Here is a 27,614-nt window from a genome sequence, read left to right on the forward strand (position 1 = left end):
ATGTCGCAAGGTAAGATAAATGTCGCAAATCCTACTTTCGATAAATGTCGCAAAAATGTCAACTGACGACATATGTCGCAACATTAACGATAAATGTCACACACCTTTGTAAGTCATTTTTAAATGAAAAGTTGAAGTTAAAATGACTAAAACTTTAAGGTTAGACCTAGATTACCCAACGAGGTTCTTTGGGCCGACTTCCACCAGAATGGTCAGTTTTTAGTATTGTCCGAAATTGTCAGTTGTGGTCAGTATTTTCCAAAATTGTCAGTTTCGGTCAGTATTGTCCGAAATGGTCAGTTGTGGTTAATATTGACCCAATCAATTCTTATTATTATTGGCTCGAGTAGCCAGCTGTTGATTTTTTTATGCTAAATGGACTGCTTTTATCAAGATTTGACAAAGGTTGTAAGATGTAATAAAACTGTAACATTATTACAGCAAGACAAATTACGATAAAATTTTATTGAATACTGTATGTTAGTGACTGTAGTACATGTACCATTATTTTAGGTAATGTATTACTATTGATTTATTGTATTACGCGACATTTATCGTTAAAATTGCGAAATATATCGTCAGTAGAACTTGCGACATTTATCGTACCTTTCGACATTGCCTCAAATCTCTTAGAATGCGACAAATAACGGCTATGCGACATTTAACGGCGCTACAATGTGCATAAAATATTTACTAGATGTCTTTGAGATATGTATATGCTTGTTATGTGCATGAAATATAAATGGGCTAAACGTAATAATTATGTTTAAGAGATTTAATTAAAGATACACACACGTGGTATGAGTGAGATATGTATATATAAGAAATACATGCGATAGACATTCAATATACGCGAGATGTTCTCACTCTTTTAGATATTGATTAAATATATATTATATAAAACTGTTAGTGTGCAGATAGCATTGCCAACATAACCTTTTAAGACTTGTAGACAGTGCAGAAGCAGTAAGTTTTATTTAAGTGTAAAGCAAGCGCGGATCTCGTGTAGTTAATACTTGTACTTTTAATTGTTTAAAAGTGGTGTTGCAGATATTATTGCAGTCATTACAATTATTGTTTAGTGGTTATTGCAAGCAAACCTTCGATGATGGAAGATAGTGTATGAGCAGTAGGCTTTAGTATTGTATGAAGCGCAGATAATATTCTAGTGGTTACCTTTACTTTCAAGTCGGTGTTGCAGATATTTTAAGCAGTGATACTTTTATTGTTACGTGGGATTTGCAGTTGTTACATTTAGTGTTCAATGAGTATTTCAAATGTAAAAAGAGTAGTTACCTTTATTGTATAGTTTGTATTGAAGATGGTATGGCAGTGGTTACCTTTATTGTTAAGTGTATACTGCATATAGTGTAGGGGTGGTAACCTTTATTTTTTTTAGAGAGTCATGCTGATTGTATTTGAGTGATTGCATTTACTGTTTAGTGCATACTGCAGATAGCGTTGGATTGGTTATCTTTATTGTTAAGTGAGTATTGCAAATATAATTTAAGTGGTTACCTTCATTGTGAAGTAAGTATTGCAGATAGGTTGCCTTTATTGTAAAGTCGGTATTGAATGTAGTATTAGAGTGGTACCTTTATTGTATAGCGAGTATTGCAGATAATATTTGAGTCATTACCTTTAGTGTGTATTGAGTATTGCAGATTATAACTCACATACTCATATATTTCACGTAAAATTACCATTTTTGGTACAACGTGTATTTCTACCTGCAGTTTACGGACCGACATGAACTTACACTTTCCCATCGGACCGGAATATATACGGCGTTCTGTGCGAGCAAACCTGAAGGACCTGGTACTGAAAGGGGCAGAGGATTTATCCCGGCATGATGATCGGAAGCGGTGCCGTCCTGGCGACCCTACTAGTTGCTTATTTGCTGATCGTTCAGCGTAGTCAGTGCTATTTATTTTCTATATCAATTCATCTCCGCTGTTTGATGTTTTTTGTTGTTGTTCATTTCGTAGTCATCTTTTAATTGAATTTTATTAAGAAAAGCGAGTATAATATGAAATTTATTAACAAAACATCGCGAATGACAGTGTATTAGTTTCAATACCTTTACGACACGCGAGTATATGACAGAAATCGCTTTTGCAGAACTTAAAATAAAAAGTTCATATCAATAATACTTCCACTTGTTCTGCTGGAGAATACATTTGCAAGATCAAGCGAACTCTTTTGGGGCCCTTCATTTCATTTTTTTTGTGATATTCATTGATCACAGAGTAGTTAATGGACACGCCTGAATGCTAGTGACTTAAACATCATTCCTCCGCCGTTCGGTTGTTTCTTTTTGTCTCGTCGGCTGTTTGTACAATGTAATGGAGTAAATTGATTAGATTATACAACTTTGTGGTTTGTTACCACTTAAGTACAAACGTAATCTGTCCGCACATGAGTTGCTCTTAAGTTATACAAACTGTTATACAAAGTCAGCAATGATGCTTCGTGGTTTATACCCGCACAATTTTATAAAACATCCCTTCTTGCGTAATATACCTATAAAGTCATTCTGGAAAGTATCTAGTATTTTATTTATTTTTCTCAACGGTATGATGTGGTTGATTGTGCGAGGTGGAGGGTAATAAAATGTATGCAATATATACCAAATGCTTTAAATATCCAGTGAGTAATTTTTTATGGGTTTAATCATGCAAATGCAAAAATTTACCCTCTCATACGTTCGTACAAATCGCTTAACAGAGTAACCAACATCGTTGCTTTTGACCAGTGTGGTTTCACACGTTATTTACCGTTGTTGTTACCCATGTTATTGACCGTTATTATGTCAAATGTAAAGTCCGTTGTCGTATCTCATGCTATTTAATGCTATTGTGCCACATGCTTTTTACCAATTTTAGCCACATGCTTTTGTGTAGGATGTTATTGACCCATGTTGCGTCACATAAGAGGTGGTCATCACGTGATAGTAAAGATGGCGACGTCCATTTCGTGTAGTTATTTCATTTACGCATTTAATAATAGAACTCGAAATTGGGTTGATTTTCTGAAAACAGCGAGAACATTGTAACTAATTACTGTGGCGAATAATCAAACACACGCGGAATGAGCGTGCAGCCTTCATGTTTTAGTCAATGACATTACTTGAGAATTAGCAGACGTAACAACATCAAACTGAATAGTTAAACAGATTTAATTTAAAGGTGTCGCAGAGCCCAAGAGCCATAGCTCTTAACACCTTAATAGCATGACTTCTGATTCTTAAATGACCTGAATTTTATACAGAAACATTTGGAATTTGTGTATTTGGAAGTCTGAGAGGTTCTCCTGCGCCTGAGGCAGCTCTATGTATGAACTCACAGAGATTCCCTAGCTTCGACGAATTCTGATTTATAACTGCAATTTCCAGCTATTTAATTTTTATTGGACGATTTTCAATTTTTGCGCGGTCTTGTGATTAGGGGGAAGCTAGAGTAACCTCCCCTGTTCGGTTTGGTGATTACCGATCAACACACACATGCTTCCGGGAATTGAGCCCGGGTCGCCTAGGTGAGAAGCGCGTTTACCAACCACTTACCTAACCAGAAAGCCGTCACGCTCAACTTTTTCGGATACTTGACACGATACACTTAAGTCAGTTAGATATTCGCACCTTAATGCTCATTAGTTGGTTATCGTAAGGTAGTTCCACGCCACCATTAACTGGACAGTTTGTTTGGTCAAAAAGCAGGATTAGTACCTATTGCATCATTTATTGTTTAAAAAAATAAATATGTTCAATACCATTTATTGAAATGCCCTACAACATATCGCGTGATAGACTAAAAAAAGCTTTTACTAGTAAATAAACCATTTGCCCATAGTATTATAAATTGTCCTTAGGCAGTCAACAATAAAGTGGTTGACTTCAGACGTAGACTTATTGTATGCCTACGCATGACGACAATTTACCCATTCTCCGCCTAATGACATTACCGTATCACCGCAGAAGCCATTATGATTATATCTAATAAACGCTAAATATCTAATAATAGTTTGAATAAACGCTACGCACGCCCGACTTCTTTCCTTGAACCATCTGGCTCTTATTCACTTAAAAGGAAGTAACTACAATAATGCGAGTTATGTTAGCTGATATGTTTTCACAACACGTATGACGACCAATACATATATGAAATCTCTAGAATCCTTAAAACTTTAACAGACAATTAAAGACAAACTACTTTTGAATCACATATAAGAACAGTCAAACCCATCGATAGATAAATTTCTTTCTCTTTATGAAATCAACATAATTATACTCCTTATTCACTCCTTATTTTTAAGAATCAATTGAGTCCAAATAATATATGGTAAACGAAGAAGTGACGTTAACTGTAAGTTCTCAACATTATCAAATGTCTGATTGAGCAGGCGGTTTTATTACCCGCCCTTGCGTATTTTTTGTAATAAAACGTTCGCTGTCATCTACAGTTTGAGTTGGCTCGGTTTCAATGGACTCACAGTGCAGCGGAAGTGTATTGACCCTGCAGGCCTTGGTTTTGCCGCAGAATTTCTCAAGTCCTTGATATCCAATAGCGTACAATAAGTAAGATCATGTCCGCGTCCGTCGCGTGCGTTCGATGACTATTAAACATGTTTCAAAATCATGAAAATCATATCAGGCCGTCGCGAGTAGAGTAATTGTTTGTATTCATTTACTAGAAAACTCTCTATATCCTCGATGTATCTAAAATCGCGATGTATGTTCATTCGCGGCCATTTTTGTTTTGATTCGAAATCTCGCGAGAGGTCACGGGTCGGTGATTTTAGTGACGTCACATTTACTACAAAGTGTACTCGATCGTATTTGCTGTCAAAAATGAAAACATGAGATTTAAACAGGTATTTATCACTAGGTCTGGTAGATGTACCAAAATTTAACATTTTTTGTTATACCCATTTATATTACCATGGATATACAATATTTTCTTTGTTTATCAATAACTTTTTTTGACTTTTTACATGTCGGCTGCAAGTGTTTACGTCCATGAATGAAAGTCACGTGACTGAAATTTTATAGTAAGGCCAAGCATCTCAAAATATATGGTTTTTGAAACTCACACCTGTAACACCATTGTTTTGTTTATTTTAGAAACACCCACAGCCTATAAGGAAAAAATATCGACTTTATTCACCATCTTCTTTGATAAATGCTTTCAAAGCAGTGAAAGATGATGGAATGTCCGTTCTCAGAGCATCCAGGACTTATGCCTGGCAGGTGTGAATCCAAAATTCTGTTGCTTTTAGATGGTCATAGGTCCCATGTATCATTCATTTTGGCAGAGTGGGCAAAGGAGAATGGCATAATTTTGTATGTTTTACCAGCCCACACAAGCCACCTGCTCCAACCTCTAGATGTAGCCTGTTATGTGAATGACGTCAGAGGTCGCGACCTTACATTCATCTGTCAAAATGGCGGACACTGTAAACATGTTGTCAAAAATACTGTTGTTATGGATTAGATAGCGCGAGTTGCAGGAAAAAAATATGCTCCATTTACTAATGATATATTGGTTTCTTTCAACAAGGTAAGTTATACAATGCTTTGTTGTTTGTTTGTTGCTAATTTTAATACAAAATATTAACACCGCGAATCAACATACATCGAGGATACTGTGCGCGTTCTTTTATGCTATAAAACTATTTACCATAAAAATCTTTGTCATAAACATATATTAACATGTTTTCGGAAAATACCGGTACTATTAATCAGCAAATCTTTTCAAATGAACTATTACTAAAAAAATCGGTAAGCTTGGGTCATTTGAACCTTTACGTTGTGATAAATGTACAAAAAGTATTTGAGTCGCTGTCTGTGTAAACTGGGCTCATGGCAACATGGCTATCAAAGTGCAAGTTAAAGTTTATTTAGATAAGTTTTCATAATTAAGACGACCGGTTTGATTGCTGCCTTCCCTCACGTTGGCCATAATTTAAAATACGCTCTAAATTTTAGGATTCACTTGAAAATTTAACCTTTTTTTTTAAATTTATAACTTGATCAAAATAAAAACGGCCATTACAGTTCGAGTATGATAGCCCAGAACAATATAATTACTCAACATAGCAATATTCGGAACTTAAATTAATGCCGACTCTGAAGTGTTTTTTGAATCTTAAGTCTTGAAATTGGCTTGTGAATATGGCGTATGTAATGTACTAATTCACGCTGTATAATGTGTTGCTTAGCGACCTTTCGTGCACGTGGCTTCTTGACTCCGGTGTTGACGGTCAGCGGATTCTTTTGTACTCGGATGCCTACAGTATCCACTGTCCATCGGACTCCGTCGACATCTACGACGATATGATTTAGAAATCATTCTAAAATTAAAAAAAAACTTGTGTATTTCGTAATTAGTAAAGGCGTATCGTGGGAAAACCTGGATTTATGCACGTGCATAAGGTGTCGTTCCTGAAACCCGTGCTGTCTGCACAAGGGGTTCAATATATGCAACCTTAGTCTACCATGCATGAATGGTTAGTTCATTTAGAGAAAACAGATTGGAAAGTGTCGTCAAAGTCCTCACAGGGGGATCACGTATGAAGCCTGGTTTTACCCACGAAATTTGAGAGACTCAAAAGTTTTGGTAAAGCTACATGTAGGTAAAAAAAAATAATTTAAGCGCATACAGTATAAAATCAATCAAATCATATAGTGGTATACCAACCGCCATTGAAGCTAAACTTACCTGTTTCTATTCTTATACATTTACAAGTGCAATAACATCGCGATTATATTGCAATATCGTCCTTTCAAAAGTATGTCACATCAGAGTTCTCATGCCTTCATTCAGGAAACAGCACGAGCTCCCCCGGGCTAGATGCGGGCCTGTGCGGAAGCCCGAAAACGGGCGAGTTTGTCACGCGCGGCCGGCACGCACTGATCACGTTCGGCACGGACGCCTCGCTCACCAAGAGGGGCTTCGAGTTCACCTACCTCTCAGCAGCAGACACATGTAGGCATTCCCTTATCACAGGCTGTGCTGACGTCATATTTTACACACACTTCTTTTCACATATTCATATTTAAGGTGTAAAAAAAGATTTTATATATTCAAAATACTAGTGGTTCTCGTTTGACAAGGTAACGTAAATATTTGTTTAAAATTACTTTAGACAATATACATTTACATACTTTTATGTTCGATCCAGAAGCTCTGGGCATTAAATGTTTGTTCATTTTAGTTTTACAGCATGATTTTAGTGTATTAAGTATACTATATTAATGTAAAAATACAACTTTTTATTTATAAGATATGTCGATGTTCTATTTAACTCGTGCACATTTTCCTTGCGATGGTTTTTTTTCTGACTTAAACAAGTAACGACTCTCTTTTACCACTAGCTGGAACCGGATGCAGCAGCGAATACACACTTACGGCGTCCGAGCAGGCACAGTTTTTGACGTCACAGAATTTTCCAGCGTTCTATAGCAGGTACTGTTAACCGGACCGATTATACAGTCCTATGTCTTGAGTTGAGTTGTTTTCCAACATATGTCTGTATGAAATGTTCGGTCGGTAAAAAAGTCGTTCAAACGTAATTTTTGTACAAAATAGCCACTAAACGATGATTTCAGTGACAATTAGCTTTTTTAAAGCCAATAACGGATGCTTTTAAAGCAACTTTTAAGATTATTTCAATGACACTTGACGATGATTTTAGTGAATCTAAACGATGATTTCAAGGCCACTGACAATGTTTTTAAAGCTACTAAAAGATTATTACGGCAATACATTACCGATAAAACATGACAGTTTATATTTTACCAATAAAAGCAATTATGTTTCAGTGAGGAATAGTCTATACGTTTGCTTAAGAATCAGGAGGGCAGTATGTATTTAACGACTTATGACTAGTAATTAACAGTGCAAGAACTATTGGTATACTAACAACAGTCTCGTATGCTCAAGGACGTACGCGGCAATTTAGTTTTACGCAAATTTGTTTTGACTGTAACACGGGCTGTGCAAAAGTGGTATGCTTTTTTCGGATATTCGAATAAAAACGGGATGCATATTTAATAAGGAAATTGTTTCAGTATGACAGTTTGCGAGTATGCGGTAGGTAGCCAGTCTCAAAATGTCTGCTATAGGAGTCAATTATCAAAAGATAATTTTTCCCATCAAGATGCAATATGTCGCTGTTTATATATTGCCAAGGTCATTGTGTTTCATGAGACACCATGGGTTTCTTTACATTGGAAGCTCTGTGTTTTATATAGATGGGTAATTCAGTACATAGTCTGTAATTTCCCTTTACCATCTCAGGCTAGAAAAATGCGTCTTTGGCCTTGCTGACTGTTTTGTCTACACCCATGTGACCAACGTGAATATTTTCTAAATATTCTGCGCGTGACTGTTTGGGAATCAAAATTGTTTGTCCCCGAAATATCAAACCATCACCTGTTGACAGCTCGTCTCTCTGGTTGACAAATTCAATTAGAGAGATGTTACAGCCCTGTCTTGTTTCCGGGGAACCTGTTTTTATAGTCTGTTTTAGTGTTTGCATTTGTGAGTTAAAACTTGTGTCATCTCTCAACTGTTCCCGTCTGATGTCTTTAAATGTCAAACATTTTAGAACTGTGTGAACATGCAAGTCAAGCCTTTCAAATTCATCAAGCGTTTGACTCATTGGCTGTCTAGACAGTAGGTCGCTTATGGGATCTTGTTTCCCAGGCATATCTGAATCATGGAACATTTACCAAAACTTGAAAAGGTCCGTTTAAAATGCATTGTTACAAAGTATAACAATCAAGCGAGTATGTACGTGATCCTTTTTAGTATTAGGAAAATTGGGCTCCTGGCTCAATTCCGTTTCCCTTTCATTTCAACCATGAACAAACCACAATTTCATGAAAAAAATTCACGACTCAATCCAGTTTCCCTTTTTATTTAATCATGAATTAACCCACGATTTCATTAAAAATTATGATCCCATTTTAACCATAATTTCCAAATCACCAGAATTATTGGAACTGACGGGGCGGCTGGCGCAAAACAGGTTGATGGAGGACTTTCGACCACTACTATTATTCGTGAATTTTACAAAACAAATGAAAATGACTGGTTTTTACAAGTCTATAAGGCTTTTATTATCAACCCATGAATTGAACAATTCGGGATAACCGAACCACTTAACTAACGACTTGTCCCCGCGTTTACGAATAACTTTTTCGATTCTATATACTTCTTGACTTGTCTTTTGTAGTTCCTGTTCATAAAACGTTTCCTGTATGTCCTCACCATAATCAGTGATTCTATACGTTGATGGATCTGTATATTGAACTTGTGACACTGTAAACACCTCCTCAGTCCACCAGGTGTATATCCTTTTTCAAATATTCCCTTTTACTTAATGATTCTAACCTTATTACCGACTTTAGATACTGGCTTACCGTACTTTTGTGGGCGTTTAGAGTACAAATTTAACCAAACAACGCTTTCATTCTTTTTATCACTAGCAACAACAGGTGTCATTTTGATTGATGAATGCTTTGTGTTGTAATAATCATAAACCATTTCATCTAAGACATCGACATATTTTCTGATAGAGTTAGCTGCAAAGTATTTAAACATTTTTTTCCTTCATTGTTCTGTTCCACCGCTCTACCACGGAACTTTTTTCTTCGTTTTCTGTTGAATACAACTCGACACCCAATGCCTTAACATTTGTATTGTTAAACTCTTTTCCTTTATCAACCCACAACTTTTGAGATCGCCTTTTCAGAAAGATTTTATTAAATGCTTCAGTAACCTCAACTCCGGCTTGACTCTTTAATGGAAAAATACACCCGTATTTTGAAAATACATCTATAACTGTAACAAGGTATTTCACACCACTATTAAACTTAGCAAAAGCGTGCATGTCTACTAAATCAGCAGCCCATATTTTATCAATGCCATGAGCAACGACTATTGTTTTTCTAAACCTTTTATAACGGGTTTATGCAGTTCGTCCGCGAGCTGATCAGTCCATTTTAGTTCTTTAGCCATGACTTTTTCCCCTTATACCCTAACCCAAACTTCGCCATCGTAGATATTATTGGCTTTAACTCTTTACGAATAGTTGGATCTTTAAATTCATTCATTTGTTCAAGCATAATTTACTGAGCCACGTTTCTACTTGCTGTATTTGGAAAGTGTTTGTATGGTAAATCATGAAGGTTAGCAGCATTATCAACTCGATCAGCTGGTTTACTCCATTCTTTATAAGCACCAGTTGAAGTTAATCGCTCGCTTATATGAGTCCCAGGCCCTGCAAAGTTCATTCCTGGAATATGCATTTCACCGGGAAATTTGGCCCACGGAAGCTTTAATTTACAAGTAACCGAATTCAACGATGAAACCAAGTCTCCTCCGGTTTTAGTATGTTTTTTTACAAATTGTGTTTTAACACAACCGCAAAGGGCGCACTTTCCGCGAAGCATTGGTTTATTGTTTTTACTGACAACATTTTGCACATCAACTGTTTCAGTTTTGCTTCTGCACTTTACGCAATACATTTTTTAAATGGGAAAGAATTATTTAAAATGGAAGTTAAAGATCTGTCTTGGAAGGATGATATTCCAAAAAGATGCAACAGTTGACTTTTATCGAGATCAATACGAGGTTTTATCATTTATCAAGCGGATGTGGAAAAATTATACTTTTGTTAAACTTTTTACTACGATCCAGCTGGTTAGACTACAACAACTTGCAAGTTTTTGGATAGGAGTATTGAGGACAATCATTGCAATAGCAATGGAAGGTGCTACCTTAAGTTAAGGACTATTGTCTATCGTTGGAGGTCAAACCAATAAAAAGCTATCAATGAAAGCTGAAAAACTCGAAAAAATTAAAACACTTGCAGATGCAAAGTTGAACACAATAAGTGATCTTATATCAAAGGCGTTAGCAGACGATCAAATTTCTTATGAAGAATACTCACTGATTCTAAGTGAACAAGACACATTCAATCCAATGAAAGAAGAAATAATATCTAAAATACGAGTAGGTATAGACGAGGAAACTAAACAGTCTCTTATTGCGAAAGGCCGTTAAGATGCAATTTTATCGTTTCAAAACATGTTTAGTAAATCCAGAGAAAAAAGATGAACACGTTGGAAAAAAAACATAAGTCGTAAGACGTTTCAAATCACGTTGACAATCGCGTCGACAGTTACGTCTTAAATCACGTCTGAAATAACGTCTAAAATCACGTCTAAAATTATGTCTCACGTCACATATCACGTCTAAAATCACGTCTCACGCCTCAAATCACGTCTCAAATCACGTCTTAAATTACGTCTAAAATCACGTCAAACGTCTAAAATAACGTCTCAAAAACATTATTATTTCTATTTCAAAAATGTTGTTTTTAAAGATAACAAATCCGGAAAAAAGACTTTCCTGTGAAGGAGTTTCTAATGTCAAAGCATAACATTCGTCAAAACTCTTTATCAGAAAAGATAGGAGTTAGTAGTTTACAAAGAGAACTAACAAAACTCTACAAACCTATTACCGATTCTCAAAAAGAGTTCAAAGAAGCAACGTCAAGTGCTATGCAAGCGCCGCCTGCAGCATTAGCAGCTACATCACCTTATGTAGATAGTTTCCCTCATTACCCAAGCATACAAACAGAAGAGGATAAAGGACCAAAAGAAAGCTTTATAGAACTAAGTCCAATAGCCACGGAATATTTGGACTGCGTGATAAAAGTGGTCCTTTTTATATTGGTGATTCAGAGGTTACAATATCTGGGGATGCTATTATTGTTGGAAAAACAAAATATGATTTAACACCTAGACTTGGGAACTAATAATATCAACAAATCGAAATTCTGAAATTTATACTCCGCAAGACGTTAACTCATACCAAACAATATTACTAAGCACCAATGCAATTGTGAATCCTAAAACGGGAAAGGTTAGATCTAGTTCTGGAGAAAAGTATATAAAAATTATTAAGCCAATATATGATGAGTATGTAAAACATAAAAATACAACACAAATTCATATAAGGACTCCGGAAGAGAAAGGAAAAGGAAAATCGTAAATGCCTTCTGATCCAAACGCACTCATTGAAATGCTTACATTACGAGTTGCGAGTTATAAAGCAGGTAATACTGGAGTAAGAAATGAAATTATAGATATATCAGATGAACTGCGAAGACAAGGTGCAATAGACAAAGGATGTATAAAAAATTAATGTTGCTACTTTAAAAATGGTAATTACAACTAAACGAAGTGTCATAAAAAATGCGTAATTTGTGGTGCGGGAATATTTGACACTGCTGCAAATTTCATTAAGCGAATAGTAGGATCAACTGTTGCAAAACGGTTGCATTGAAAGTTACTACTGCTGCGCAAACAGAACTAGGTAAAAAGGCTATTGAATCCGGAAAATCGGTTGTAAAAGAAGTTGGTTTGAAAGCTATTGATGTTGGAAAAGATGCAGCCATAGCCAAAATTAAAGCCCTCCGAACACCGAAAAATCCTCCAGTTATAACACAAAAATCGAGGGACACTTAAGCATCTCTAATAATATGGGATCGAATGAAGCGGACATTAACAATTTGCTTGCGGGTTCCGGCGTCGGGATGAAGAGAGCTGCCACAATCTCAATTCAAGATCTTGTAAAAAGATTGAACCCAGGCTCCGGTCTTCGTCTTGCTTAAAACATTTTTCTTCGTTAATAAAAAAGTAACAATGTCAAGCGAAATATTAAATTTTACAGAACCTGCAACAGTTGACGAATCAATAGAAAAATATCAGTGTCACGAGTATGAGCCTGTAGCTCGTACGAAAGTAAACTCAGCTGGTGAAATACGTATCAACATTGATTTGCAAATCCTCTTTACTCATCCTACAAATCATACCTACAATTTGAAGGTCGACTGACTAAAGCCGAAGAAGTGCCTACCTAAACGCAGACGCAGTAGTGATAACTGACAACGGACCTATGCATTTGTTTTCACAAATTACGTATTCGCAATCAAACCAAGATGTAGAATCCTTGTATCATCCGGGACAGGCCACAACCATGATTAGAATGCTAAAGTATCCTGATGACTTTTTGAAAGCACAAGGACTCAATCAGCTTTGGACTAAAGATACAGGCTAAACAGCTGTTATTGCAGACATGTTAGGATTTGTTGTTCGACAAGCATACCTAATTTGAAGACCAACCGCAAAGGGAACTTTCTCATTGATTGTCCCACTGAAACCCATTTTTGGATTTTGTGATGACTATGACGAGATTGTGTATGGCTTTAAACATACGTTAGAAAACCAGACGATGAAGCAATTTTTAGAGCACATGCAGCGCATGCTGGTTAAGTAAACATTGACATAATTTCATGGTTTATGCCTCATATTATACATGCAGATATGGAGCGAATGCAGCTGTACAAAACAATTGAGAAGAAGGCAACATTACCCGTTACTTTCAGAGCTAGACAATTCAACACTATAACAGTTCCACAGTCTACTACGTTAAGCTGGAGACTAAGTGTTAAGACATCACCCGAAATCCGAGGTACATTTTGGTAGGATTTCAAACTGATCGTGATGGTAATCAAGAAGCAAATCCACAACTTTTTGATTATTGCGATCTTAAGAACATGTACATTATGATGAATCAAGAGCGATAACCTGCTGTAGATTACAACTTGTCATTCCCAAATAAACAGTTTGCGAGAGCGTTTTATGAAGTATCTAGATTTAGTGAAAAGTTTTATGGGATAGATCAGTTGATTACGCAAAGTAACATTACACCATCGGATTTCAAAGATTTGTTTCCAATCATGGTGTTTGATGTAAGCAAACAAAGCGAAAGACTAAAGTCGGGAGTTGTAGACATTCACATAAAAGCAGCTTCAGCAGGAACGGAAGCGTTTGCAGTTGTTATTTCAGATAAAATGTTAAACATTTACTCTGACGGAACTAAAATGACTGTAGTGTATTAAGGACAAAAATTGATTGAAATATACTACTATATTCTATACAGTTACTGCTATACAAAAGAGAGATACACAAAGGAATTGTTAATAAATTTACTAAAAGACAACAGCATTACAATAACGTCAGACAATATAATATAGTTAATGTTATGTGCACTAGAGAACGACTTAGAAGCAAAACGAGAGGATATTCTGTTCCGGAATCTATAAAAAAAGAAAACAGACATCGCAAAAGACCAAGGCAGTATCCACCCAAAGAGTTAGATCCAAACAATACCATAGACCCAAAGTTATGTTTTTCCAAAGCATGTTTGATTAGGAAAAAAAAGTGATTTTTTGAATTGACTTAAATATTGTCTTAGTATATAAAAAATGGAGAACAAAACTGTGAACGAGTTGAAAAATAGCCGCAAAAGATCAAGGTCTGCGCGGATATTCGAAGCTCACAAAAGCTGAGCTGATAGCGAGGCTGAGCGCAAGTAACGATAAGAATGTTGATGTATGGGAAGATGCGAGGGATGATGCAAGGGATGATGATGTATGGGAAGATGCGATTGCTGAACCTGCTTAACAAACTACTCTGATAAAAAGGTTATTTAATTGGACTATAAGTCATAAACCTGGACCTGTAAAGTAAGCTGCAGAGAAAAGCTTTAATTGGATTATTAAGCATACACCAGAGCCTGAAAAAAGCGATAAGCAAAAAGGTTGACGCGCTAAACCAAAAGGTTGACTCATTAAATTCGGAAATCACATATATAATAAATATTACTATAAGAAGCCCCAAAATAGTGAAAGTGATACTGAAATTAGTGAAAGTGCTATAGTAATTAGAAAAAAGTAAAACTGCACTTAGACGTTTTGCAAGACAATATGTTATTGATGAAGTTGAAGGAACTGATGCTCCAACATTTTAAGATATTGTTAGGCCTGAAGTTGTAAAATTCATGAGCAGACATCATAAATTAAAAAGGAATCTAGTGCTCGTTTGTGAAATGGAGCGACCTTCCATGTTACATGAAACTGCTGTAACTGAAAAAAAAACGTTTGTTTCGAGAACCGAAATAGTATTGGAGGGAACTGATGTTGCTGAAATATCCAAATGGTGGAAAAAATTTTGGACTAGTTTGCAAATTTTCAAATGAAGTGAAGAAATTGGAGATTAAAGTCCGTCATAAGACTGGAAATTAACACCGTTGCGTAAAAGCCATTAAGGGTAAATCATACATTCCATTGCCGGGTAAGTTGGCTGCGAAAAAGGCAAGCATTAACATGAAGAATGAAGATGACGAATGTTTCAAGTGGTGCGTTGTGAGAGCATTAAATCCTGTTGTAAAAAAATAGGAAAGAATAAGGGAACAATTAAAAGAGCAAGCAAAGTTGATTCCAAAGAAAAGGATATATGCACACTAATTGTTAGTAAAAACGAAAGTGAAAAAGCTATTGATTATTGCTAATTTCGAATGGAAAAACAAAGCATTATTGTTTGTTTAGAAATTTTGAAAAATTAGCATCGGGACGAACTGAAACCTGTCACCATGCAATGTATTATTGTAAAAGGTGCTTTACAGGACATCGAACAGTTGAGGGTCTTCAAAGACACAAAGAATATTGTTCATTACACAGCACACAAAAATAGTACAGCCAGCAGAGGGGACCGCAGAGTATTTCAAGCATTACTGTAGATCAATGGGGGTTCCGTTTGTGATATATGAAGACTTCGAATCGTTTATCGAGCCTATAAGTTCTTGTAACTCAAATTCAGCGACGTCGTGCGACGTCGTGCGACGTCGTTTACACACAAATTCCACAAGCATACGCCGAGCGCGTTTTGCTATCACTTAGTATGATCTGATGACTCATTGTATTGTCAAGAGTCTGTAGTGTAATCAGATTACGGTATTAACTTCCTAAATTTATTCCAGTATTACTACACAATCTTTCTGGATATGATGCATCTATTTATTTAAGAGTTATGTAATGGGCCCAAATAACATGTACGCCGAATAACGAGGAAAAGTACATTTCGTTCAGTAAGAAGTTGTTGTTGACACGTATACAAACAAAAAAGGAAAGGTAAGCCAATTTATCACGAAATAAGGTTTATCGATAGCTATAGATTTATGCAATCGAGTTTAGATGCTTCATCAGAAAATCTTACCGATGATCAGTTTCGTGAATTGCCTAAGGTCCATAGCGGTGATGAGTTTACACTCTTGAAACAAAAGGGCATCTTCCCATATGATTATGTGAGCTCTGTTGAAAAAATCGCAGAAACAACACTACCCGCGAAGGAAGCATTTTACTTAATGCTCACGGGCGAAACTATTAGTAATGATGATTATGAATTTGCAAACAAAGTATGGAAGGCTTTTGGCTGTAAAACAATAAGAGACTACCTCGAACTCTACATTAAAAGTGATGTCTTGCTGCTAGCCGACGTTTTCGAAAACTTCAGAGATGCAATACATATTATAAACTAGATACTGCATGGTATTATACAGCGCCGGGGCTATCTATGAATGCATGCCTTAAGTTGACAAAGGCGAAACTTGTGCTAATAAACGATTATGGCGTGTTGCTAATTTTAAGGCAGGGTATTCGAGTTGAGGTTAGTACAATTTCAACGCGTCTTGGTTGTGGAAACAGTAAGTATATGAGCGATGATTATGATGAAAGCAAAGATTCGTCGTTTGTAATTTATCTGGATGCAAACAATCTTCACGGATGCGCAATGAGTAAGGCACTTTCAACAGAAAGCTTTCAGTGGATGAATAAAAATGAGCTTAACGATTAGAAAAGTACTCTAAATCAAGAAGAGCAAGGATGCATTTTGGAAGTTGACTTGGAATATCCAAATGAATTGCATGATCTTCATATTAACTAACCGCTAGCCCCTGAAAAACATTACACCTCAGGGGTCAAAAGTTATAAAGATTTTTCATAACTTAAACAACAAATCAAAGTATGTCGTTCGCTATGAAAACCTGAAGCAGTATGAGCAGTTAGGTCTTGTTATAACTAAAGTACACAGAGGAATGAAGTTTGATTCAAGCCCTTGGTTAAAAAAAATTATCGACTTGAACACTGAATTGCGAACAGCTGCAACTAACAACTTTGAAAAAGACTTCTTCAAGTTGATGAACAAGAGTGAAAACAAGAGAAAAAACAAGTTATGTTATACCAAGCCCATTTATCTTGGGATGTCTATCCAGACTTAAGCAAGACAATAATGTATGAGTTCCACTATAACTACGTCAAGACTAAATATGGAAATAGGGCAAAGCTATTGTTTACGGACACAGACAGTCTTGTTTACGAAATTAAAACCGACGATTTTTATGCAGACATTTCAAACGATGTTAAAAAACAAGTGAGTGAGTATCCAAAAGATCACCACTCCGGAATTAAAACTGGTATAAACAAGAAGGTTCTCGGCATGTTCAAAGATGAGGCTGCTGGAAAACAAATAGAGGAATTTGTAGGACTCCGAGCTAAACTGTATTCGTGTTAAATGCATGAAGGAAAGGAAAACAAAAAGTGTAAGAGCGTTGTCGAAAACACCATTACACACGAAGATTATAAAAACAGGCCGTTTTCTCGCCAAGAATTGCTTAGATCGATGAACGTAATCATATCATACGCGCATGAAATAAATACTGGAACGGTTACCAATGTAGCTCTAAGCGAAAATGATGATAAACGTGTTATTCAAAAAGATGAAATACATACAATGGCTTATGGACATTACCTCCTAAGAAAAAAACAAAATGAGCAATAATCTCACAGACAATCAGAAACTGATGAACAGTAAGAGCGTGGATAGATGTGTCGTATCCAACATTCCCATTTACAGCACGTTCTCAAGCACCTCACAACCTATTGACGTTGCAAAGCAACTAAAAAGCTCAAACGTTAGAGTAAGGTAAGTACGTGACAACTATCCGCGACAACCAAATATGCCGGGTACACACTGGACTGCGCGGATTAAAAATGGTCGTGAAAAACTATACTTTGACACTTTAAGTTTAGAGCCTCAAATGAACTTGTACCGTATCTAAACGATTAAATGAATTTTAGCAAAACAAAAAATCGATAACACTATATAAAATGAGTTTCAATACCGAAAAGTTATACTATATTAATGTTGAAGGAGGTGTTACGAATTGAAACTCTATCCAACTTTCAGTTGATAGATGCCGCTAAAGAAATGAACATTACAAACTTTAAGGGTGTCTGCATTCGCGATGAACTTCCAAAAAAACTAGAATTGGTAGAATGTGGAATTTTAAATTTATGCGACTCGCAAGGAAATGGTACACACTGGACAGCATGTGTAAAAATCGGTCATGAAAAACTGTACTTTGACAGTTATGGGTTAGCACCGCCAGTTGAACTCGTTAGTTATATACAAAATCCTGTGTAATAGCGAAAGAATACAGACAGATGGTGAGGTGTTTTGCGTACACTTGTGTTTTTACATTCTAAAAAAAGTGACAGCGAAAGATTTCGACTTGTAATAAATTAATTATATTAAAAAATTATATATATAAGTGTCTATTGACAAATTTGGTAGAACTTACGTTAATCCTCGCAAAGAGAGATGGTAAAAATACAGCAGCTGAAAATATTAATATGGATTCTCACAATCTAAGTAATGCATTTGATCCTACTAATTCTCAAGACGCTGCAACAATACATTATGTAAATGAGCATGATGCGTTAAAAATAAACAAGTCTGGAGATACCATGACTGGCGATTTAAACATGGTTGGTAGGTTGGTAAAAGGATTACCTGTTCATTATCCTACATTGTACAGTGTAAATGAAGAACCCAGTTGGTCTCAAGTCAATAGTTTAGCGAAAGAAGCAACTACTAATAATAAACAGAATATAGATGATCAAGATGCTGTTGCAAAAATAGTATGCTGATAATTTAACCAAAAAAAAAATGTTATTCTGGTTATGTTCCAATTTTAGAGAAGAATATTAAAAGAACTGGATTTGTAACAACTTCAAGTTCTGTTACTGAATTTAGAGCATACGGTGCATTTAATAGTCTTAATAATGATGGGTCTAATGGAAGCTAAGCTACACCTTCAAGAACTGGTTGGCTTCAAATTAAATGTCCTGAACCCGTGACAATTTGGAGAGTGGCGTTAACAGCTAGAGCTATAGATGGTAGAAGTATGACTGGATGGAATGTTAGTGGAAGCCATGATGGAATTTTTTTTACATTACTGTTAACATCTACATCTATGTTGTTTTGCTCTGCTAATGCTCCTTTGTTTTTCGATATTTCAACTACTACAGATTATTAGTATTATAGGTTCAATATTACAACGAGTACTTGAGTTCAAGTTATGCAATTGTAAGTTTTATCAACTGTGAATTAACAGTATCGAACTCTAGTATTAAATGAGATGTTATCGTTTTTTTTCTAGAATGTAGTAAGCTCGACACTGATAAGGAAAACAAGAGGTATTTGGAACTTCTTGGTTTTGGAAAATGTGGTATGATTATTGACAATGACGATGGAACGAACGTCTTCCTTAATAAAATGTAAGAAAACGTTTAAAATACCAATAACATACAGCGTCCAACTGCATGATGAACTTAATCAAATGCTCTGGACTAAAAAACGATGAGTTCGAAAAGATGGAAGCAACCATTAAATAGCCAATGAAACAGTGGAACAACGTTAAAAAACGGGATCAACTTAAGGTTGATTGACAAATACGTGTTAAAATTAGAGTGTGATATGAAGGAAAAAAATATCGCAAAGGTGCTATTACCACTGCTTTCAGACTCGGAATAATCAAACCAAACGACATTGTTTACCAAGATTTTGAAATTAAACATATAAAAGGAGAATATTTTTCAAAGGCCTCGTCAGAAGCAATATGTAGATTTCACGAATAATAATAGTGGTCAAAAGTCCTCCATCAACCTGTTTTGCGCCAGCCGACCCGTCAGTTGCGATAATTCTGGTGTTTTAGAAATTATGGTTAAAATGGGATCATTATTTTTAATGAATATGTGGGTTAATTCATGGTTAAATAAAATGGGAAACGGGATTGAGCCGTGAATTTTTTTTAATGAAATTGTGGTTAATTCATGGTTGAAATGAAAGGGAAACGGAATTGTGCCAGGAGCCCAATTTTCCTACAACTCTTTTTTATCAATTGAAGTACGCGATATATAAGCAGGCTCGTTTTCAGGTTTTTAAGGTTCTAACAAAAATTGTAGGTAACAACACAATACACACCAAAATATGATTTTAGTTGCACAGCTAATTTATTTGTGTAAAGTTTTGTCTTGAAGTTTAAGTTTTGCCTATATTCTTATATTCTTAAAAAAAGTTCTGCTTTATCCATAAATAATCACAACGTTCCAAAAATAAATGATTTTTACCAAGAAACCATGCGGTATTAAATTAAAACGTTTCAACGTTATATCGTTGGAACAGTTAATATCAAAACTTGTCATAGAGAACACTATGTTAGTGTGATTGTGTACTTAAATTTATCCCACGAGTGAAGAAAGGTTTACATGGCGAGGCTTGCTGAGCCGTGTAAGCCTTTCTGAGACGAGTGAGATAAATTTAAGTATACAATCACACTTACATAGTATTCTATTTATCCTCTAATATTTTGTTATTTAGTTTATTCCTGATGCAATCAAAATTATAGCAGTCTTTAATTGATAAAATAAAAGCAAAAACACTTTAAATTAACTGAATCTAACATTGCGCAGTAATATTAATTGTGATCTTTCCCGTTTACGGAACTCGAAATAGTCCTTAAGAATTCCACGCAAAACAAGAGTAACGAGACAAAATATCGCTATACGCCTCGATTCAAATTTAGTCAGCGTTACACACTCAAGTAGAACATAGACGGTTGTGTTCAAACTACAATTCATGTTTCACCACTGTAAAATACCAAAAAAATAACAAAAAGGGCTGCCATTTTGAAATTTACAAAATGTGTAAACACCTACGTGAAGCATGATTCAGCATTAATCCCCGCAGATATGGTTAATTTTAGTCTATAAACAACTCTTCTTTTTACACACTTTTTACTTACTGACATAAAAAAAGTAAAACATTTACTGGTTATTGTTCTACTCACCGAACTTGTGTGATAACCATGTTTATTTTCGTAAAGTTTAATTTGCTTCCATGACGAGTTAAAAATCTGGACACATTTCTTCATCGCCATCCATCTTTTCCATTCTAAAGCACTGGATGTAAGCAGGCAATTCTTTGTGGATAATCATTCTTTGATCGACTGACAAAGGAACGACTAATTCATCAAATAAATAACCCTTTTCAGTCAACATCGATTTCCTTCGAAAAGTTAAAGAACAATTCATCGACACTCCTTAAATTTAATCCATCAATTGTTCAACAAAACATTGCGTTATTCGAGTACATTCGACATTTTAACGAAATCGAAAATGCAGTCTCACCAGTTTCATTCCAGTTTTATATCCCAACACTGTTATTCACATTCATAATATTATAATAATACATCGTTAACACACACTCTTGTTAAACGACTGCGTACCAAATGACCTGAATGACGTGAAAGGCCAAAAAAGTAGTCCCTATGTACATGTTCTAAAAATATCTGTGGGATAAACCTTATCTAAAAATATCTGTGGAGAAAACCTTATCTTTTCTGTATGGGTCATATAATCATTTAAATACTTTTGAAAATGTACTCAACAAAATCGCAGAAAATCATTAAAAATATGCATCTACCTCTTAACTGCATTTTCGGTTTTTTCGTTTGCAGTCGGGTTTTTTGCTCCTAGTTAGGTGTATAGACGTTCATATGGATGGTAGTTCCACTAACGTAATCATATTCCATACCATATGTGATTATGAACTGAAATGAACAGGGTCAGGTTAGTTTGTACACCTGTATGAGTGTTTTTCTTTTTCCATTAATCCAACACATTAAAAGTCTATGTTATACTAGTTCACTATGTGGTCCTTCTCGTACAGAAACAGTTTCTGTCGCTGGGAGATCGTCCCCTCGTCGGCGCAGTCCGCCGTCAGTGTCAAGGTGACGTTCGCCGACATAGAGGCCGACGACAATTGTCGCTACGACAAAATGGAAATATATGACGGTATGAGATTTGTACACTGTATAATATATTTGAGTATCGCTCAGGAAAATGGGGTTTAATTCACTTGCGTAAAGTGTTGTTCCAGATAGATTTTGCAATGGCTAATCGGGGACGACACTTTCCACCTAAACCGGGGTTTTCGCTATGAAGAAACACAGAATACGATCAATGTAGAAAGTGCCGTACCTGATTAGCCTGTGCGGAATGAATCTGGAACATTACTTTACACGTAAGAACAACTAGCACAGACGGTCACGGTCAGACTTATATTTGTAATGGAAGCATCCTTTCTTATGGAAAATACTAGAAATAAAAAAGTACGAAACTATAAAAAGTATTCACTATCAAATACAAGTATCTAACCGATTGTTTTTTTCCACCACATTTTATTTCGTGTTTGCATCTTCATACAATATGAATAATATAAATAATGTTATGCAATCAGACATAAGAAAATAGCAACAAAAATACATGTAATGCATCCAACACATATCGAAAGTTATTCGTAATAAATTGTATTCATCGATAACAAACAGTATAAGTTAGTGAAGTATCTTGTAAACATTACAATCACATGTAGTAGTTTAGTGTTGACAAATTCATATACAAAATACATAAAGAAGGAAAAAGTGTGTATAGACTAAGTAGAATGTGTACATTATAATAACAAATGAGAAAGGCATAAGGACACAGTAATATGTGCATATAGTTATATTTTATAACGTGGGCCCTACATTTAATTTTATTTCGATAACGGTACGCTTAAGTTAGTATTTGTAAAAAAGTACTAAAAACTACAACACTCATCAAATTTTAATTCTAAGTTCGTGAGACAGTATCATTAAATAATTCCCATTCACTATCAAAGGATTCTCAATCATATTTTGAAATTGATATTTTTCTCAACTTATCATATTCATACTTAATGTACTTCGTTGCACCCGTTATGCTTGGAATGCATTTATTCATTTTACACTTGTAATGGTATAGCTTATCAAACAAAAAAGCATTATTTATTGCTCTAGCAGACTTAATTGAATATCCAAGTACTAGGATGGAAATGTTAATGAAAGGAAAAGATTTTTCTGGGAATATTTCATTAATAACTGCTTAAGATATGTGACACCCCCAGAATAAATGTTCTAAATTTTCCTCACGTTGTTTGCAAAATGAACATAATGGATCATCCGTAATTTTCATTATATTCAAAAGACTATTTGTTCCAAGTATCCTGTGAATTAGCCTATATTGGAACCACTGAACCTTTACATCATTGGTTATTAAAAAGGATAGTTCAAATAAGCAGTTCCATTATTTTTCATTAATTATTGTATTGAGTTGTGTACACCATTTGGTTTAACAGATGGTTGTTAACTATTTTTATTAAGAATGGTGTAGAGTCGTTTTGCACTAGATTCTTTTTTTCAGTACAAATTGAAATAATGGTGGTAAAAAGGGTTTCATAATTTGTTGGGAAGGGCAAGATATACGACTTTTTTCAAAAAAGTATCTATTGCTCTTGTCACCCCTGTATAATGAATGAAATTTATGTTCAAATTGTACATTCTATCAAGGTCATCACGAGCGATTAAAGTTTCATTTTTAAATATATCACCTATACAATGAGTTCCAGCTAGGAACCATGACTTAAAGAAAAAAAATCATATCAATATATTTGGATTATAAAAAAGTAGATAATACAAAAATTCGTCTGTGTTTACTTCTAATTTCACCACAATAAAGTGAGAAGCTGTTGAACACCTCTACCAAAAAGGGTTAGGAATTATGTTAGCTATATTTTAAACATAATGATAACTGAAATGAAAGAGTTTATATGTATCAAACTAAAGTTTTGTGATTTCAATCCAATTTCCCCTAAAGGATTGAATTTTTTGTAACCATGTTAGTTTCAATGCGGGAATAAATGCATCGATATTGATCCTGTTTAAACCTCCTTCACTATAATCCTTTACTATTGTTGAAAACAATAATTTACTATGCACATCCCAAATAAAACTCAGAATTGAAGACTTTATAGAGTTCAGAATGGTATCGGGTGGGTTAGGGATTGATATGAACACGTGATTGAATAAGGATACAATAAGTGTTTTCTTTCACAATTACAATCTTTCCAATTGGTGTTAAAATATACGCAAAATCCTGTATAACAGTAAAAGTTTAATTTAAGGATTGTTCAGAACCGTCTAATAAAATTGTAGTATCGTCTGCAAACTGGGACAATTTGTGATCAGTTCCATTACTGGTTACATCTTAATTACTATTGTTATCTCTCGATACAAGCAACAAAACTTCAGCGCATAGGATGAAAATATAACATGTTAGGGGATATCCTTGTCTGCAGCCTCTTTCAATAGGAAAAAGAAGTATCTTTAAAAAAAGATATGCGGCGTTCATTGTGGTTGTGGTTGATGAAAGATAAAGAGTTATATCAATGAGACAGCAAATGCCGTTTTCTGAACAGTTCTTAGCAGAATCACATGCAAATCAAGTACGTTGCGCCAGATTTCGTGGTTTATTTCGCATTATAAGATATAATTAACCATATATCTATAGATATAGAACAGAAATACACAAGAAGAATGAAAATTAAATGAAGATATACGAGTCAATGGCCACACAGCATCAACCGTACATATTTGAAATATTAATAAGCGCGTTCTTCGAACAGACATGTTTGATTCGATTGTTTATAGTATCGTGAATCATCGCGCTCATGCTAAATAAATTGGTCGCTATGGTGGAATAATTCTAAAGAATGGAAGTGAAATTAAAACATATTAGTCAACCGGCCACACGCGAAGTATCCGTACATATATATATGTATTAAAAAAAATTGCGGGTAAAGGTGATGAGATTAAGATTGTATTGTTGTTTGCATGGTTTAATTGTTCTTTATAAGATTGTATCGTTGTATGCATGATTGGGTTACCATTATTGGGGACTACTGGTCGTTCGAATATCAAAACAAACAAAACAAGGGCTCTTTGTAAAACATGCATGCCCCCCATATGGGCTGTCAGTTGTAGTGGCAGCCATTGTGTGAATATGTTTTTTGCACTGTGACATTGACCTTTGACCTAGTGACCTGCAAATCAATAGGGGTCATCTGCGAGTCATGATCAATGTACCTATGAAGTTTCATGATCCGAGGTGTAAGCTTTCTAGAGTTATCATCCGGAAACCATTTTTCTAAGTTGAGTCACCGTGACCTTGACAGCCATTGTGTGAATATGTTTTCTGGCACTGTGACCTTGACCTTTGACCTAGTGACCTGATAATCAATAGGGGTCATCTGCGAGTCATGATCAATATACCTATGACGTTTCATGAACCTTTGCATAAAAATTCTTGAGTTATCATCCAGAAACCATTTTACTATTTCAGGTCACCGTGACCTTGACCTTTGACCTAGTGACCTGGAAGTCAATAGGGTTCATCTGCGAGTCATGATCAATGTACCTATGCTAGTGAACAAGTTATTGTACAGATAACATATCACAGACGTCATCAATTAATAGGCTACAATACAATGTACTGTAGTTGCAATTTCGCGGAATTAAATGCGCATGTAGATTTATTTAAGTCACTTAGATAATGTGTTCGAAACGAAGCAAAAACGTGCCACAAAACAGAATACGACATCTGGCTCTTCACAAATATAATTTCCTTAAAATAGAACACTTGTTAATAAAATATGCCTGTGAAAAGACATTTCATTTATTTGATAAGGAAGGCAAACCATGTCCCTATATAAATAAAAATGGAATTTAAAAATTATAGTGTGTTGTGCACTAATAAATAAAACTTTAATTTGCTTTTAATTGCGAGCGCTGGGTATTAATCATTATATTATTTAACATATTACATAAATTGATATTAAGACATATTTATTCTCGAACTTTTATACGTATTTGAATTATAAAGCCATACATAGTCAAAGTGTTTGGTAATGTACAAATGTTTGTATAAAGCAGGTCTTGGATAGCCTCGAATACAGTGTTAAAAACGTTGTGAATAAGATAAGTCCATCAATACAATATTAATTCACATATAAATAATGTCTTGCAAGAGAAACATTTTTGTTTAATTTTGCTAGTCTTTTATGAAAAGCATTTTGAATTAGATACCGGACATCGGAGTCCCTGCCTTGGAATGACCAAAGTATTTTAGAGAGGGAAGATGAACTCAACCGTTTGATTAAACCAATTGAACAGTTAAACACACTTAATTACAACACGTGTGTTATATACTTTGTTATTCGTAATTTGTAATTTAACAACTTGAAATAATGCATTGTTGGCAGTCAGTCTACATGAAGTCAAAGTTCTCTACAGTTTATTTTTTTATAAACGAAAAACATAATCAACATAATTATAACATAATCATTTAAGAAGAAATGCACTGTGAAATGTAGTTGTATAGTGACAAATTACCATTCGACACGTATAGTATCAGGCATAAAACAATAAAACAATATTTTGAACATGTTTGCTAATTGTCAATGAATACTTGTCATGAATACATATTTACGTATACATTAAACAACTTTTTTTTCGCATGTGACGTTTAGCTGGCGTTTATCAATTTAACTTTTGACACTTCATACATACCTCACTGAAAGCGCATCTAAGGGTCTGAATACTATTGTGCTTCTGTTTTCAGTATTGTTTTTAAATAAAACAAGAGATTTCTGTACAACGTGTTTTACCCCCCCCCCCCCCCCCACACACACACACACACACTGAAATAAATAATGGATTTCATGCTTAAACACATCATTTGCTTGAAGTCCAATATTCAGCTGGGGTTAAATAACAACTTCAACTCTTTTTCAGGGACGTTGTGTATGAATATTGTGATACTTCAATACCTCATATTTATGTCATGTTTCCTATGGCATTTCATATGGCATTGACCATTGAAATGTTGACCGAAAAATCGTATCGCGTTTTCCTGTCCTTCCTTAAAATCACCATACGAAGCATAATCTACATATCGTACTCAAACAAAATTATCAACAGACCGACCTTCCAACAGACAAGTGCAATACAATAACATCCCGCTGCTTCGAAGAGGGAAACGTGATTGGCTATGCTAACGTTTTTTTATATTTTGTACATTTTACATCGCCATATAATAAATATGTTTAAGTGAAGGTTGTACGAACACCTTAAAGGACTTTAAATGTTGTCCGTTTAAATGCATGTCACAAAACAAGGAATTGTTCTACATTGGTTATTATTGTGCATTAAACCGCCTTAATGCCGTCAGATGCATATTTTGTCAGTATCTTCACAGAAAAAACACAGTACTCGTAGGACCATTAATTTTGGAAGAATTGCGATGTTATTGCAGGCAATATTAATGAACCTGTCATGAAATTGGAAATGAAACAAACATTGCTTCTGTTTATTCTGCAAATGAATTGTGTTTATTTCAGACAGTGCATAATGTTCGTAGTATTAATGTAAATAACAGTGTCATTG

The 27,614-nt window shown here is 35.1% G+C and overlaps 1 protein-coding gene across 1 annotated transcript; it reads left to right on the plus strand.

Annotated features, from left to right (window-relative positions):
* Positions 1-27,579, plus strand: LOC127872493 (exoskeleton protein RP43-like). Its single transcript, XM_052415822.1, has 5 exons — positions 1-10; positions 6,822-6,983; positions 7,373-7,463; positions 21,983-22,107; positions 27,569-27,579. The coding sequence occupies exons 1-5, from the start codon at positions 1-3 to the stop codon at positions 27,577-27,579; spliced, it is 399 nt and encodes a 132-aa protein (XP_052271782.1).
* Positions 27,580-27,614: the final 35 nt, after the last annotated feature.

Source organism: Dreissena polymorpha, chromosome 3 (assembly GCF_020536995.1).
Source record: "Dreissena polymorpha isolate Duluth1 chromosome 3, UMN_Dpol_1.0, whole genome shotgun sequence".
Taxonomy (NCBI): domain Eukaryota; kingdom Metazoa; phylum Mollusca; class Bivalvia; order Myida; family Dreissenidae; genus Dreissena; species Dreissena polymorpha.